This window comes from Oncorhynchus mykiss, chromosome 21 (genome assembly GCF_057628025.1).
Source record: "Oncorhynchus mykiss isolate SJ-2025 chromosome 21, ASM5762802v1, whole genome shotgun sequence".
Taxonomy (NCBI): domain Eukaryota; kingdom Metazoa; phylum Chordata; class Actinopteri; order Salmoniformes; family Salmonidae; genus Oncorhynchus; species Oncorhynchus mykiss.
The window spans coordinates 54,052,606-54,071,661 of NC_143042.1; the positions used below are offsets into that span (position 1 = coordinate 54,052,606).

The 19,056-nt window shown below is 41.5% G+C and overlaps 1 protein-coding gene across 1 annotated transcript; it reads right to left on the minus strand.

Annotated features, from left to right (window-relative positions):
* Positions 1-23: 23 nt before the first annotated feature.
* Positions 24-15,303, minus strand: mfsd8 (major facilitator superfamily domain containing 8). The gene is made up of 12 exons (XM_036958299.2): positions 14,904-15,303; positions 14,677-14,759; positions 14,385-14,428; positions 13,723-13,963; positions 13,021-13,134; positions 11,957-12,101; positions 11,542-11,600; positions 11,178-11,286; positions 10,818-10,952; positions 10,335-10,438; positions 8,427-8,671; positions 24-2,251 (listed from the first exon to the last, which is right to left on the minus strand). The coding sequence occupies exons 1-12, from the start codon at positions 14,960-14,962 to the stop codon at positions 2,045-2,047; spliced, it is 1,545 nt and encodes a 514-aa protein (XP_036814194.2). The 5' UTR covers positions 14,963-15,303; the 3' UTR covers positions 24-2,044.
* Between the last annotated feature and the right edge of the window lie 3,753 nt (positions 15,304-19,056).

Sequence of the window (19,056 nt, forward strand, 5' to 3'; positions counted from 1 at the left end):
TTTCAATCAATACAACAGGTCCATTTTAATATGTGACTGCATTTATTGATGGATTCTTACTGTAGGCATTATCAATGTATAGTAAAAAAAAAATTACAATCTCATGATAGCAAATAATTATCAGGATGTAAGACTGCTTCAAAGAACAACAAAGTCAAGATGTGGTAGAAATGTTCCTACCAGTCTGTGCTAGAGGCAGGACTCTTGTTAGTATAACAAAAAATATGTTTCTAAATACTCTTTTTAATTCAACATTCACAAAAATGCACCTCTTCTTATAACATATTCCAATATAAACTCAGCAAAAAAAAAATAAACGTCCTCTCACTGTCAACTGTGTTTATTTTGTTTGAAAATAAGATTCAACAACTGAGACATAAACTGAACAAGTTCCACAAACATGTGACTAACAGAAATGGAATAATGTGTCCCTGAACAAGGGGGCGGGGTCAAAATCAAAAGTAACTGTCAGTATCTGGTTGTGGCCACCAGCTGCATTAAGTACTGCAGTGCATCTCCTCCTCATGGACTGCACCAGATTTGCCAGTTCTTGCTGTGAGATGTTACCCCACTCTTCCACCAAGGCACCTGCAAGTTCCCAGACATTTCTGGGGGGGGAACGGTCCTAGTCCTCACCCTCTGACCCAACAGGTCCCAGACGTGCTCAATGGGATTGAGATCCGGGCTCTTCGCTGGCCACGGCAGAACACTGACATTCCTGACTTGCAGGAAATCACACACAGAACGAGCAGAATGACCCTCCAGTCATGCTGGAGGGTCATGTCAGGATGAGCCTGCAGGAAGGGTACCACATGGAGGGAGAAGGATGTCTTCTCTGTAACGCACAGTGTTGAGATTGCCTGCAATGACAACAAGCTCAGTCCAATGATGCTGTGATCCACCGCCCCAGACCATGACGGACACTCCACCTCAATCGATCCCGCTCCAGAGTACAGGCCTCGGTGTAAGTGTCTTAAGTTTTCAGAACTGTGACCTTAATTGACTACAGTCTGTAAGCTGTCAGTGTCTTAACGACCGTTCCACAGGTGCATGTTCATTAATTGTTTATGATTCAAAAGAACAAGCATGGGAAACAGTGTTTAAACCCTTTACAATGAAGACCTGTGAAGTTATTTGGATTTTTACGAATGATCTTTGAAAGACAGGGTCCTGAAAAAAGGGATGTTTCTTTTCTTTGCTGAGTTTATACCCACAATTTCACATAACAGGTGTTCCATTATTTCAATAACAAGTGACTCAGTTGGAATCAGCCACTTCAACTACATGCACGTATATATTTTTCAATACTAAAAGTGACCATTATTCAAACCATTTACAGCATAAAAACAAACAAATGAACCGATGTTTAAATCAGTGGTCCCCCCAAACAAGCCAAGTACACTTTCAAAGAGAGAGAGAGAGAGAGACAGAGAGAGAGAGAGACAGAGAGAGAGAGAGACAGAGAGAGAGAGAGACAGAGAGAGAGAGAGACAGAGAGAGAGAGAGACAGAGAGACAGAGACAGAGACAGAGACAGAGAGACAGAGACAGAGACAGAGACAGAGACAGAGAGACAGAGAGACAGAGACAGAGAGACAGAGACAGAGACAGAGACAGAGACAGAGACAGAGACAGAGACAGAGACAGAGACAGAGACAGAGACAGAGACAGAGAGAGAGAGAGAGAGAGAGAGAGAGAGAGAGAGAGAGACAGAGAGAGAGAGAGAGAGAGAGAGCACATTTTGAAATTGCTTTTCCATACAAAATCAGAGAAGTAGCAGTTACTGCAACACGTTTAGTGGTAAAAGAAGTAGTTCCTTTTTCAACTGGAGAAGCGACTCTCATCTCAACTCAGGAGAAAATAAAAATGGCCCTACCGTTTCGTTCTTGACCAAACATCTTCAATATCGAACCTGAGTGACAAACCATAAGGCATTGTGAAACTGTCACCACACCCCCGGCAGCAACTTCATTAGTGAAAGCTTCTCATTTTAGGATTAAAGTCGACAAAAAGTCCCCCTAAAATGGGTGTGGGGTCTACATTTCTTACTCCAGGATCCTGCCGTGACGCACGGCGAAGGAGATGAGTTTGTGGTAGAGGGCTCCCAGGAGAACTATGGCCCCCAGCACCATGACACAGATGAGGCTGAAAGCCCAACGTGGACCCAGGATTGTGTACACCTGGGAGACGAACACGGGCCCCAGGGTCCGGGCCCCGCTACCAGAGGCTGTCAACCACCCCATGTACACACCCTGGGGGACAGGAGAGAAAAAAAGACCCACATTTATTCCATTTTGTTCACTTTTACACACTGTACCAGTCTAGGCTTTTTACACACACTGTACCAGTCTAGTCTTTTTACACACACTGTACCAGTCTAGCTTTTTACACACACTGTACCAGTCTAGCTTTTTACACACACTGTACCAGTCTAGCCTTTTTACACACACTGTACCAGTCTAGCTTTTTACACACACTGTACCAGTCTAGCTTTTTACACACACTGTACCAGTCTAGTCTTTTTACACACACTGTACCAGTTTAGCTTTTTACACACACTGTACCAGTCTAGTCTTTTTACACACACTGTACCAGTTTAGCTTTTTACACACACTGTACCAGTCTAGCTTTTTACACACACTGTACCAGTCTAGTCTTTTTACACACACTGTACCAGTCTAGTCTTTTTACACACACTGTACCAGTTTAGCTTTTTACACACACTGTACCAGTCTAGCCTTTTTACACACACTGTACCAGTCTAGCTTTTTACACACACTGTACCAGTCTAGCTTTTTACACACACTGTACCAGTCTAGTCGTTTTATACACACTGTACCAGTCTAGTCTTTTTACACACACTGTACCAGTTTAGCTTTTTACACACACTGTACCAGTCTAGTCTTTTTACACACACTGTACCAGTTTAGCTTTTTACACACACTGTACCAGTCTAGCTTTTTACACACACTGTACCAGTCTAGTCTTTTTACACACACACTGTACCAGTCTAGCCTTTTTACACACACTGTACCAGTCTAGCTTTTTACACACACTGTACCAGTCTAGCTTTTTACACACACTGTACCAGTCTAGTCGTTTTACACACACTGTACCAGTCTAGCTTTTTACACACACTGTACCAGTCTAGCTTTTTACACACACTGTACCAGTCTAGTCTTTACACACACACACTGTACCAGTCTAGTCTTTTTACACACACTGTACCAGTCTAGCCTTTTTACACACACACTGTACCAGTCTAGTCTTTTTATACACACTGTACCAGTCTAGGCTTTTTACACACACACTGTACCAGTCTAGTCTTTTTACACACACTGTACCAGTCTAGCCTTTTTACACACACACTGTACCAGTCTAGTCTTTTTATACACACTGTACCAGTCTAGCCTTTTTACACACACTGTACCAGTCTAGTCTTTTTATACACACTGTACCAGTCTAGTCTTTTTACACACACTGTACCAGTCTAGCCTTTTTACACACACTGTACCAGTCTAGTCTTTTTACACACACTGTACCAGTCTAGTCTTTTTACACACACTGTACCAGTCTAGTCTTTTTACACACACTGTACCAGTCTAGTATTTTTACACACACTGTACCAGTCTAGCCTTTTTACACACACTGTACCAGTCTAGTCTTTTTACACACACACTGTACCAGTCTAGTCTTTTTACACACACACTGTACCAGTCTAGTCTTTTTACACACACTGTACCAGTCTAGTCTTTTTACACACACACTGTACCAGTCTAGTCTTTTTACACACACTGTACCAGTCTAGTCTTTTTACACACACTGTACCAGTCTAGCTTTTTACACACACTGTACCAGTCTAGTCTTTTTACACACACTGTACCAGTCTAGCCTTTTTACACACACTGTACCAGTATAGCTTTTTACACACACTGTACCAGTCTAGCCTTTTTACACACACACTGTACCGGTCTAGTCTTTTTACACACACTGTACCAGTCTAGCCTTTTTACACACACTGTACCAGTCTAGCTTTTTACACACACTGTACCAGTCTAGTCTTTTTACACACACTGTACCAGTCTAGCCTTTTTACACACACTGTACCAGTCTAGCTTTTTACACACACTGTACCAGTCTAGTCTTTTTACACACACTGTACCAGTCTAGTCTTTTTACACACACACTGTACCAGTCTAGCTTTTTACACACACACTGTACCAGTCTAGTCTTTTTACACACACTGTACCAGTCTAGTCTTTTTACACACACACTGTACCAGTCTAGCCTTTTTACACACACTGTACCAGTCTAGTCTTTTTACACACACACTGTACCAGTCTAGTCTTTTTACACACACTGTACCAGTCTAGCCTTTTTACACACACTGTACCAGTCTAGTCTTTTTACACACACACTGCACCAGTCTAGTCTTTTTACACACACTGTACCAGTCTAGTCTTTTTACACACACTGTACCAGTCTAGTCTTTTTACACACACACACTGTACCAGTCTAGTCTTTTTACACACACACTGTACCAGTCTAGTCTTTTTACACACACTGTACCAGTCTAGGCTTTTTACACACACTGTACCAGTCTAGGCTTTTTACACACACACACACTGTACCAGTCTAGTCTTTTTACACACACACTGTACCAGTCTAGCCTTTTTACACACACACTGTACCAGTCTAGGCTTTTTACACACACACACACTGTACCAGTCTAGTCTTTTTACACACACACTGTACCAGTCTAGTCTTTTTACACACACACACACACTGTACCAGTCTAGGCTTTTTACACACACACACACTGTACCAGTCTAGGCTTTTTACACACACACACACACACTGTACCAGTCTAGTCTTTTTACACACACACTGTACCAGTCGTCTTTTTACACACACACTGTACCAGTCTAGTCTTTTTACACACACACTGTACCAGTCTAGTCTTTTTACACACACACACACTGTACCAGTCTAGCCTTTTTACACACACTGTACCAGTCTAGTCTTTTTACACACACACTGTACCAGTCTAGCCTTTTTACACACACTGTACCAGTCTAGTCTTTTTACACACACACACTGTACCAGTCCAGCTTTTTACACACACACACACTGTACCAGTCTAGCCTTTTTACACACACTGTACCAGTCTAGTCTTTTTACACACACACACTGTACCAGTCCAGCTTTACACACACACACACTGTACCAGTCTAGTCTTTTTACACACACACACACTGTACCAGTCTAGCCTTTTTACACACACTGTACCAGTCTAGTCTTTTTACACACACACTGTACCAGTCTAGCCTTTTTACACACACTGTACCAGTCTAGTCTTTTTACACACACTGTACCAGTCTAGTCTTTTTACACACACACTGTACCAGTCTAGCCTTTTTACACACACTGTACCAGTCTAGTCTTTTTACACACACACACACTGTACCAGTCTAGCCTTTTTACACACACTGTACCAGTCTAGTCTTTTTACACACACACTGTACCAGTCTAGCCTTTTTACACACACTGTACCAGTCTAGTCTTTTTACACACACACACTGTACCAGTCCAGCTTTTTACACACACACACTGTACCAGTCTAGCCAGCTGAGAACTTATTTTTAAAAACGTTACACCTGGTATAGTAGAAAAATATGATATGCACACCTGTGAATACCGGTGCTGGGTTGAAATGATATGAAGGAATGAGAGGCCTGTGGTTGGCCTGACAAAGATGAAATGGGAAGTATAAACTAGACCTGGTTTAAAATATTCAATACATTTTACATCCAGTAAGTATTAGGATATATATTTTCTTTGAATATTTGGACGTTTATTTGTAAAATACTCAAATAGAAGTGTATTTTCAAGTACAAAATATTTAAAAACACTCCCATGCATTTGAAGCCAGAGCCCGTATCCACAAAGCATCTCATAAAAAAGGTCCTAAGAATCCTGTTAAAACTTGGTTTTTAAGACGACAACAAAAAGCCTCCCAGCTCACAGTAGGTATTCGCTTGGTAAGACACTGACCAGACAAACTCTGAGCCAGGAGTAAAATCAACTCCTAAAAAGGGTTCATCTCAGCTGGTCGTCATGACAGTTTGAGGTACCGCAAAGGAAAGATGGTGATGAGTCTCATCGTTGTAAATTATGGGAAATAACCAATCACGAAGAGGCATGGCCAGCTGTGACCTGTATAGCACGTTTTCAGACACCCAGATGAATGTGACTTTCCATCAAATGTTGCAATGGTAAAACACTTGATATAATTTCTCTACTCTTAATTATTGCCTAATATGTTGGCATGCACAATTTTTTTTTTTTTTTTTTACCAATTCTGATGTTTGTTAAAAAATAAATGTTGACAATATTACCGTTATATCAACACACTCATCACTCCTGTTGAACAAATAAATCATTTTGGCAGTACACGGTAGGCATCAAGTCATTTAACGACAATGTTGCTGTTGCAAAGGCTCATGGTAGAAACCAGGTTTTTCCCTCTACGCTGGCCACGCCCCTCCCTTGCAACTTCCTTGTCTCCACAGAGACACGGGGGGAACGGCCCTTGAACACAGAGTTAAAGCTAGACTGACGTTGCCACCGCGAGCAGCACCTGAGAGGATATTGAGATGAGCGAGACGCAACAATTCGCTCTCCCACAGTAACTGCACATGTGCACGGGTTAGGTTCACGCTGTGTACAGCATGGAAGCCACAGGACCAAAAACAGCAGTGAGGTAGAGCCTCTCGCTGAGTCTACCTTTTAACATAAGCCCTAGATGCTTTCAATTTCCCAACTTATAGGCATGACCAAAGGGATAACCTAATATGATCTCTCAGGTCTCAAGGGTCTCTAACAGATCGATTGGGAACTACCAGTAGCTCACAGCACACCTATGATTAGCTCGCCAAACAATTCTGAAAGTATCGGGACAACGCAAGCTCCCAGTTACTAGCTAAATCAACGCAACATTGACATTATCCCACCCCTGGTTAGCCACTATTGGTTTAAAAAAAACTAAACCTAACACAATATCAACCAATACATTTCCAGAGATATTGCCTATGTCCGTGTGGTGTGTGTGTGTATTCATGTATCACTCTGTGTGTAGCCAGTTGATGTCTTGTGGGTTGACAGAAACCCTCTCAATTAAATTGCCAGAGGCGCCACTAAAAAGGGCCAGATGGGCAATTAAAGGGGAATTCGAATTACACTTCCTTTCTTTTTTTTTTTTACCTGAACAAAACTGTCTTTTAATGTGATTTAAAGCATTGGTATGGACTCAAAACATCAACTTTAGTCTATCAGCTTTACTGACAAAAAAAACACTACTTTCGCTTGTACACTAAGGACCCGGAGTATAGTTTCAGTTGAGAGGAGATGAATGTCGCTATTTGAAAGCTAGAAAAAAATAAATAAAATTAGTACCTCTCAACATGTTACATTTTTTTAGGCGTTGTGAGAAATCATTGTCTGGATTATTTATGGATCGATCATATAGAAATATCTAAATAATCTTTTTAACAACTCCTAAACAAAATCCATGTGGCGCAGGAACCACTGACTCACTGTATTTTTCTATTATCAAGTCGCCTGCTGATAACTCTTAATTGGGTAGGACAGCTCATGAGGTCTCCTAAAAACATCTGTCAACTAGGTCAGGACTCGTATGACTAAAGAGGTGTAAAGCCTAGCTTTTATTTTGAACCTTTAACATAAATATTTATATTCTCAGCACTTACGTGCAATTTCCTACTCTGAGACGCTTTGTGGATACGAGCCCAGGTCTGATTGGTCCTGGGGTTATTTTAAATGTATTTGGAAACAAGCATTTAAAAAAAATAATAATCAAACAATATTTATAGGAAATTGTTTGAAAATACAGTACTTTCAAATAGAAGTAGTTGATTCGGGAACATTATTTGAAAATACCCTAATACACAGAATAAGTATTTAAAAAACCAAACACTTCAACAAGCATAATATTTGAATCCAGGTCTAAACATCGCCTAATTATGTTGCATGAATAAAGCACTCTTCTGCACTATTCTGTGTGCCAGCCTCTCATTCCTTTATGAAAAACCTGGCATAGAATATTAAAACACAAAGCAGTGGGAGTCCAGAGAGTCACAATGGAGGTATGGGTACATACAAGCAATAAGATCATTACAAAAATCCGCTCTCATTCCAATGAAAACATGGCCTATGAGAGCCCCATTCATGACAATGGACGTACTGTCATTCGGAACACACTCCCGCCACAGTGGATGAATGAGTTGGAATGCTAAAAATGCTAACAGTCTTAGATCTCTCAATGCCCCCTTTCATTGGTTCAGTACGATGGCGTTAGAATTCGATACGTGTCAACGGTGAAGCTGTGTTCTGAACACGTGAACATACCTGAGGCTTGGACCCTAGGATTTTGGAGTAGAGCGTGTAGGATATCACGTTGCAGGCCGGGTAGCCCGCTCCAATGAGGACGTCGGCGGTAAGGAACTGTGCCAGGTGAATGGCGGGGGTATACTGGCACCATGTCTGTTCAGCAGGGCAGCCTGTCGGCTCGAAGGAGCTGTTGGAGACCGGAGTTGGGGCAAACGCCGGGATTGGGGCAAACGTCTCGTGGATGACAGTGTAATTCTTGAGGTCTGTGTTGTTTTGAGAGAGAGTGCCTTCAGAAAGTATTCACACCCCTTGTGGCAAGGACTTCAGACTACAAAGGCAAATCCAGCTGTGCTGTGCAGTGTACCCACCCCCCGAAACCTCCCTCCCAGACGAGCTTCTCTACAGAGCCTTCAGAAAGTATTCACAACCCTTGATTTTTTTCCCACATTTTGTTGTGTTACAGCCTGAATTTAAAATGGATTACATTGAGATTGTGTGCGTCTGGTTTACTTACCCCATAATTGAATCATGTTTTTATGCATTTTTACAAATTAATTAAATATTAAAAAGTGGAAATGTCTTGAATCAATAAGTATTCAACCCCTTTGTTACGGCAAGCCTACATCATTTAGGTGTAAAAAATCTGCTTAACAAGTCACATAATAAGTTGCATGGACTCACTCTATGTGAAATAGTGTTTAATATGATTTTTTAATGACTACCTCATCTCGGTACCCCACACATACAGATAATTGTAAGGTCCCTCAGTCGAGCAGTGAATTTCAAACACAGATTCAACCACAAAGACCAGGGAGGTTTTCCAATGCCTCGCAAAGAAGGGCACCTATTGGTAGATGGGTATAAAAAATAAAAAAAGCAAACATCGAATATCCCTTTGAGCATGATGAAATTATTAAATTACACTTTGGATGGTGTATTAATATACCAAGTCACTACAAAGATACAGGTGTCCTTCCTAACTCAGTTGCCGGAGAGGAAGGAAACTGCGCAGGGATTTCGCCATGAGGCCAATGGTGACTTTAAAACAGTCTGAGTACCACTCTTCATATTTTCAAGCATGGTGGTGGCTGCATCATGTTATGGGTATGCTTGTCATCAGCAAGGACTAGGACGTTTTTTTATGATCAAAAGAAACAGACTAGAGCTAAGCACAAGCAAAATCATAGCGGAAAACCTAGTTCACTCTGCTTTCCAACGGACACTGGGAGACAAATTCACCTTTCAAATATGGAGTTAATTACCAAGGCGGCATTGAATGTTCTTGAGTGGCCTCTATGGCAAGACTTGAAAATTGCTTTCTATCAATGATCAAACACCAACTTGACAACCTTTGAATAACTTTTTTAATAATATTGTGCAAATATTGTACAATCCAAGTGTGCAAAGCTCTTAGACTTACCTAGAAAGACTCACAGCTGTAATCGCTGCCAAAGGCGATTCTAACATGTATTGACTCAGGGGTGTGAATACTACTTACGTAAATTAGATATTTCTGTATTTAATTTTCAATAAATTAGCAACCATTTCTAAAAAAACATTTTTTCACTTTGTCACTGTGTTGTGTAGATGTGAGAAAAACAAAACAATTTAATCCACTTTGAATTCAGGCTGTAACAACAAAATGTGGGGGTATGAATACAACAAAAAGTCAAGGGGTATGAATACTTTCAGAAGGCACTGTAAGTATAACGCACACGGTCTCATTACCGGTGTATTCATTCCTGCAGTCCTATAGCTCAGTCTATGCTGCTAACATACTGTATTTACAGTTGAATTTGAACCCCCACCCTCCCCCCTTCAAAAAAAACTATAAGAATTGTGAAGACTGCTAATTTGTCACATGACTGACGTTAAACGACCTAAAGGTCGTAAAGGTAAAGAAAAGAAAAGCCAGCGATTCCATACCTGCCCACTGGATGGCAGGGTAATGGTTCCCCCATGGGAGCAGGACAAAGAAGCCACAGAATATGATAGCCAAGCCTCCAAGGAGCACAGGACGATCACCAATCCTGGAAGACAACAGCGTCTTTCATACTCAACGCACAGTCAACGCTCAACACTATATCCTGACAGTGGCATTCACAAATTAACATTGTGTCGTCCCCCCCCTCACAGTCAGTCATTGTTTTCATTATTATGAAATGAACAGTGAAGTGTTCTACTGTATCTTCGTCTATGCCGCTCCGACATTGCTCATTCAATATTTATATATTCTTAATTCCATTATTTTACTTTGGATTTGTGTGTATTGTGGTGAAATTGGTATATACACTACTTGTTAGATATCACTGCACTGTTGGAGCTATAAACACAAGCATTTCGCTACACCCCGCAATAACATCTGCTAAACACTTGCGTGAACAATAAAATTAGATTTGAACGGCTTACCTTTGAGAGAGAACCTTCACAAGTAGAAACACCAGGATGGACTCAAAGCCGACGCAGGACAGTATGATACCGTTGTAGAGCACTGCGTCCTTCCTAGTCCAAGAGAACATGTCCATAGATAGGGGTGTGGCTATGCTGAAAATCAAAAGTGTAGAAAACCCCGTCCACAGATGACGCGTGTTGTAAAAAAACAATGGGATGAAAATTAGCAAATACAACTTGCACCGGTTTTTACTTGTGACTTCCGACAGTCGTGCGTTTCTAAATGAGCTTCAAGTCATTCAACAAATACTGATATTATTGTTATGCATTGCCGACGATACTACGTTATTGGCACGGCGACTATAAAACAGTACGTACGTCTCGAAGACAGCGAAAATGAACATGATGATGAAAAATAGAACATTGGAGGTCAAAACAGCAACGTGATCAATATTCCCTTCTGTTTCCTGACTGACATCCATTCTTTCTGTAAGAGAAGAGTGAAGACATGGCACTCAACAACTTTACAAGCCAAAGCAAACATACTACTTTATCTTGTTTCAGCTACAGAAACAAAAAAGATGCCTGATCTATCCACAACCACTCAAATGTTCCAAACTGGTTTTAAAAAAGGTATGTCCTATAGGTCTTCATGCAAGCGGTTACTGGTTAAATACAAGGTAGTCTCAACTACATAACAGACAAGGCTCCGATTTATTCAACCTTTTGGCAAAGTATGTACCTTCAGACACATAATTGATGGCTCTGATATGTCTTCCATAGTCGTCAACTTGGTGTTCCCTATTGAACAGAAATAATTATTAATGATTTAACTAGGCTAGTCAGTTTAAGAACAAGTTCTCGTTTACAATGACGGCCTAGAGGAACAGGGTTTAACTGGTTTGTTCTGGGGTAAACGGACATCATTATTTACCTTGTCAGCTCGGGGATTCGATCAACGCTCTAACCACTAGGCTACCCTGCCGCCCCTCAAATCACGAATCATGCCTGCTCCCAGCATGGCAGTAAAGAGACCCGTGGTACTATCCAAGTCAACATCGTCAGATGAACATACACTTGAACAGATGGTAAATCTACAAGATGTTATTTGGATAAATCCAAGACGTCAGCAGAAAGGTCAAAATGTAACCGCTCACCTCAGCACTAATACGACGAGCAGGATATTGATGACACCAAATAATGCAGCCAGTAGAGCTGGGGCGGTGTACATGTTCAGCTGTAGGTCAATGACCTTCACGCTAACACCTTGTTCACCAATGAATGACAAACCGGCCTGGAGAGCTGAAAAACCAAATTAAAATGTATTACACCTTAGCTGCTGTCTAATGAGCTTTTTTCCACTATGATGTCACGTTGTACACAATGATCTGTTTGGGGGGGGGGGGGGGGGGGGTCAATTGAGTTACATATCAGAATATTGAATTTGATAATTTATCATATCGACAACATCGCAATATTATTTATGTGCCAGTCGGCTGTAGCTTCACCAAAACTCCAGTATTTCTCCTTCATAGCTTGTTCTCCGTCTTCTTTTTAAAACAGGGAGCCAATTTATTTTCAGCACTTTATTTCCATGAATGATAAAAAAAAAAAAACACATTCTCGTGGCTCTCTCTCTCTCTCTTGTCTCTCTGCAGCAAGACATATGGTGAGCAATATGTTTGGAAGATCAAATCTCAATAAAAAATCACAGTATCGAATCACAATATCGTATCGGCGCCCCAAAAAAATATGGTGACAATATCGTATCGTGAGGTCCCTGGCAAGTCCCAGCATTCATCACAATCATTCCTTTATCTTGCTGTATTTCCTTTTTAAATGTTTGCAACACAATATTTATGTTGCTAGTACAGAGATTATCAGAGATTAGCGTCGTACAATGTCAAAACTGAACAAAATTGGTTCCGTTTTTGTTTGTTTGTTGTATTCTCACTTACGTCATAGTTCAGTTTTACCGCAGATCGTCACACTCGCTAATCAACTGCTGAATCCCTATCAGGTTGACTAGTCTTCACACCTCTCTCAATTGACGTAGCCTTATAGCGAAATAGGCTCATTGTGACCGAACATACTTGTATAGTTAATACCTAATGCTGACAATGTGCACTTGTACCAGGTCAGCAAACAGTGCTCCGATGTAGAAACACAGCCAACTCTCACTGTGAGACTGAGTAATGGGGAAAAGGGAGAACAACCATACCTGGACCCAGAATGAACCCCAGAGCCTGACAGGCACTTGTGTTAGCCATAGCACTGTTTCTCTCCTTCAGTGAGGTGGCTCCAGCAACATAGGACCTCACAACAGCTACGTTCCCTATAAAAGCAAAAACAAAAACAAGACCAACAACCAAATATTAGATAGGCACGTCCAAATTAGATTTGTTCCAACAATACAGGTGGGAGAAAAATGGCAATGTTCCTGGAGTGTCGCAGGTACTGCATGGTCCCGTGTGGCTCAGTTGACAGAACGTGGCACATACAACGCCAGGGTTGTGGGCTCGATTCCCACAGGGGACCAGTACAGAAAGAACAAACAAACAAAAAAAATATGAAAATGTATCCAGTCACTGCTGTAAGTCGCTCTGGATAAGAGCGTCTGCTAAATGACTAAAATGTGAAATGTAATAATTGTGTTTACAACTAGGCACCACACCTGACCCAACTGAGCTAATTGATAAGTTCAATTATTGCCAAAATTCAAACACACCTCGGTCTTCCACGTCGGCTAAATCAAAAATATGAGGTGCCTGCGACACTCCGGGATCAGGGTTGCCTACCCCTGATTTAGAAAATCAACAAAACCAAAGGAAAAATCTGCAAGCACAAGTGTGCAGTGAAAGAGCCCCTTGACTTCGACTGGTGATACTGTATTACATCTGACTAAACCAGAGACATAGCCCACCTGCTCCAAAACCGACTAAAGCTCGAGACATGAGCATGTGGTACTTGTTCTGTGATGTGGGTAGGTAGACGTAGGAGTAGTAGATGTTGGCTGTGACGTTGATGAAAATAGAGCAGGCCAACGGTTCTCTCCTGGGTCTGTGATTGGACCAGAGCCCAAAGAGGGGGGACGCCAGCATCTGGCCCAGGCTGTAGGCCGCCACCACCCAGCCCAGGAAGCTAGCATTGGCACTGTCATCGATCTAGACGGGCAGATAGAGTAGATTTGAGAACCACTGTCAGTCATGCTGTAGATTGTGATGCCATGTGCGACATTATCTCTTATTTTTTTTTTGCATGCACTATTATTTTGTCACAGTTTTGAGAGCTTCATGAGAGCTATTTCAAGAGCTTCACGTTTATATTTCAAAAGGGAGAGGGTGAAATAGCATACCCACAACTTCCAACAAAAAAACATGGCTTATACAGTGTTCTGGCATTTCTAAGAAGTAAAGCAGGGAGGTTCTTCTTTGCTATTTTTTTTCTCACACTTCTCCTTTTCAGGTCTAAAATTGGACTTAAAAGTGAAATTAATGGTATTGAGTATGAACACGTTAGTTAGTTGGTTCTTATATTCAACCAAACAGTTGTAAGACGAGAGCAGGAAAACAACGTCAACTTCACCTTTTGCAGATACGGCCAAACTGACGTGATGACAATAGTGAAACCTAGAGGAAGTCACAAATACATGAAGCCTAGGCTATATCCATCGTTAAACATGTTGCACAGCATAAACACAGACTAATAAATGTCACATACCATTAACAGTTTAGGGCTTTGGTTAACATCTATGACTCACACATCCACGACTAACAACTTTCCCCGAGGCAGTTACTGGTATCCTTTCAGTCATTCACTTTTAAAAAAAGGTAGGCAATGTGGCTAGGATAAAATAAATGGTATCAAATGTGCTTACCAACGCTGCTTAGAAACATTGTGAAGTACATTACACGAATTGACCGCCATCTACTCTTGTATTCATCATTTTGGGAGTCATCACTAGACGGAAAGGACAAACTACATAAGCTCGACAATGATAGAACAACATGATTGAGGCAAGTGACAAATGTGACACACTTTTTGAGCACATACAGTAAAGCTTTATGGAATAATAACTTAACGTTAGTCTGTGCTATAACACACCTGCCAGAATCATCGTTGAGCAATGGCGTATTCTCTTCGGAATCCATAAATTGAGACATCGTTGATTTTACGTTGTGCTGTCACCGAATTTTAAGGTGTCTAGACGTGTGGTGGGTCATTAATTAAGTCGCCATGTCTCTGGGAGATAACATTAGTCCTACTTGGATGACAGTTAGACTGCTAGATTCACTTAAACGACATCACATAATTGAAAAATGTGTACGATTAAATAATGATGTTAAATTAAAAGATGACTCTGGAAGTCTGACAAATTATGCTAAGGTACAACGACTACAGTAGCATTGATTGCAAACAAGATTTACATTCGCTCTCCGTTGACGTAAAACTGTAATATTTGTCAACACTTCCTACCGCTCTTCTTCTTCGTCTTCTTCCTTATTCGGTGGGGTTTATCAGCGGTTGGTAGCCAACGTTATGGTGCATTACCGCCACCTACTGTACTGGAGTGTGGGCTAGCGACAAGGAGGATCTAAATTCTACCTGCCATCCCCCGTTGCTCTTAAAAAAAGATATCAAAATATTTGAGACTATATAACTATATATAATGACGTACTACTCAATTATACTCCTTAAACTAATTTCCTGTATCCCCTTCTCTTTCATACTCGATCTATGCCCCTCTCTTTCCCTCTGATACTACCCACACTGTAGCAATACATGCTCCACGGTCTCTGTTTCCTGACAATAATCACACTTTCCTGTTGGATCCTGCCCTATCACATTTAATTTCTTATTGAACTGGCTGTGTCCCGCCCTTAATCTTGTCCCTTCCTGCCGTCCTCCCCTCCCCGACTTTACTCTGTACTTGAAATAAATGCCTGCCCTTTAGTATCTCTATTCCACTGCTCCTGCCATCTCTGCACCATCACTGTCCATATCAGACCTTTTGCTTCTGCCTTTCTCATTGAAACTACAAAATCAACATACCCACTACTAAGTGCTTGTTTACCCAGTACATCAACTGCCTCGTTCCCCTCCACCCCCACATGGGCTGAGACCCAAGTTAATTTGTATACCCATCTGTCTAATCCTGCCATGGGTTTGTAGTACCTCATAAAGCAGGTACCTACCTACATGTACAAATTACCTCAACTGACCTGTACCCCTGCACACTGACTTGGTACCGGTACCCAGAGCAGCTCACAGATTACTGCACCTGTACATAGCCCACCTATAATTTAGCCCAAACAACTACCTCTTTCCCTACTGTATTTAATTAATTTATTTATTTTGCTCCTTTGCACCCCATTATTTTTTATTTCTACTTTGCACATTCTTCCATTGCAAATCTACCATTCCAGTGTTTTACTTGCTATATTGTATTTACTTTGCCACCATGGCCTTTTTTTTGCCTTTACCTCCCTTAGCTCACCTCATTTGCTCACATCGTATATAGACTTGTTTATACTGTATTATTGACTGTATGTTTGTTTTACTCCATGTGTAACTTTGTGTCGTCGTATGTGTCGAACTGCTTTGCTTTATCTTGGCCAGGTCGCAATTGTAAATGAGAACTTGTTCTCAACTAGACTACCTGGTTAAATAAAGGTGAAATAAAAAATAAATAAAAAACCTGTATATAGCCTCTTCATTATTATTTTATTGTGTTACTTTTTATTATTGTTTACTTTAGTTTATTTGGTAAATATTTTCTTAAAACTCTTCTTGAACTGCACTGTTGGTTAAGGGCTTGTAAGTAAGCATCTCACGGTAGAGTCTACACTTGTGGAATTCCGCATTTCACGGTAAGGTCGACACTTGTTATATTCTGCATTTCACGGTAAGGTCTACACTTGTGGTATTCAGCATTTCACGGTAAGGTCTACACTTGTGGTATTCAGCATTTCACGGTAAGGTCTACACTTGTGGTATTCAGCATTTCACGGTAAGGTCGACACTTGTTGTATTCTGCATTTCACGGTAAGCTCTACACTTGTGGTATTCAGCATTTCACGGTAAGGTCTACACTTGTGGTATTCAGCATTTCACGGTAAGGTCGACACTTGTTGTATTCTGCATTTCACGGTAAGGTCTACACTTGTGGTATTCAGCATTTCACGGTAAGGTCTACACTTGGGCAGTGGACGTCACAGAGAGGCTGAGGCTGGTGATGGGCAGAGTGTGCTATGTGTCTAGACTGTCCGTCTGCCCGTCATCACACACTGTGCACACGTCTACTGCAGAGGTTAGTGAGCTGGTGGAGTTTCTTCAGGAAGAAGAGGAGAGGAACCTCTCAGAGACCTGGAGGAGCCGCTTCAAGGTGGAGGCTCTGTCTAGCCTGCTCAGACTGCACAGTGAGGGCAACCACATCAAGAGTCTGGTTGTCTCGGTTCACACACTTCCTCACTATGCTGGAGGTCCCACTCTGGGAGGACAGTTTTCAGGTTTGTGCGTCTGGACGGCACTGAGAAGAGGCGGGCTCAAGTGATCCTGGAGTTCCAGAGCAATACACCCGGCAGCTCATTGATCACGCTGCTGTCATTCAAAGCCAGAGGGGTGGGGCATTCTACAAATGTGTTTGTGGGAATAAAGTTTGACAAACCAGAAAGAAAGAAAATCACCAGGGAACTCACCAGGGACCTCACAATACGATATGAATTGAATCACCAGGGACCTCACAATACGATATGAATTGAATCACCAGGGACCTCACAATACGATATGTATTGAATCACCAGAGACCTCACAATACGATATGTATTGAGTCACCAGAGACCTCACAATACGATATGTATTGAGTCACCAGAGACCTCACAATACGATATGTTTTGAATCACCAGGGACCTCACAATACGATGTGTATTGAGTCACCAGAGACCTCACGATACGATATGTATTGAGTCACCAGGGACCTCACAATACGATATGTATTGAATCACCAGGGACCTCACAATACGATATGTATTGAGTCACCAGGGACCTCACAATACGACATGTATTGAGTCACCAGGGACCTCACAATACGATATGTATTGAGTCACCAGAGACCTCACAATACGATATGTATTGAGTCACCAGGGACCTCACAATACGATATGTATTGAGTCACCAGGGACCTCACAATACGATATGTATTGAGTCACCAGGGACCTCACAATACGATATGTATTGAGTCACCAGAGACCTCACAATACGATATGTATTGAGTCACCAGGGACCTCACAATACGATATGTATTGAGTCACCAGAGACCTCACAATACGATATGTATTGAGTCACCAGGGACCTCACAATACGATAAGTATTGAATCACCAGGGACCTCACAATACGATATGTATTGAGTCACCAGAGACCTCACAATACGATAAGTATTGAATCACCAGGGACCTCACAATACGATATGTATTGAGTCACCAGAGACCTCACAATACGATATGTATTGAGTCACCAGAGACCTCACAATACGATATGTATTGAGTCACCAGGGACCTCACAATACGACATGTATTGAGTCACCAGGGACCTCACAATACGATATGTATTGAGTCACCAGAGACCTCACAATACGATATGTATTGAGTCACCAGAGACCTCACAATACGATATGTATTGAGTCACCAGAGACCTCACAATACGATATGTATTGAGTCACCAGAGACCTCACAATACGATATGTATTGAGTCACCAGAGACCTCACAATACGATATGTATTGAGTCACCAGAGACCTCACAATACGATATGTATTGAGTCACCAGGGACCTCACAATACGATATGTATTGAGTCACCAGAGACCTCACAATACGATATGTATTGAGTCACCAGGGACCTCACAATACGATATGTATTGAGTCACCAGAGACCTCACAATACGATATGTATTGAGTCACCAGAGACCTCACAATACGATATGTATTGAGTCACCAGAGACCTCACAATACGATATGTATTGAGTCACCAGGGACCTCACAATACGATATGTATTGAGTCACCAGAGACCTCACAATACGATATGTATTGAGTCACCAGGGACCTCACAATACGATATGTATTGAGTCACCAGAGACCTCACAATACGATATGTATTGAGTCACCAGAGACCTCACAATACGATATGTATTGAGTCACCAGAGACCTCACAATACGACATGTATTGAGTCACCAGAGACCTCACAATACGACATGTATTGA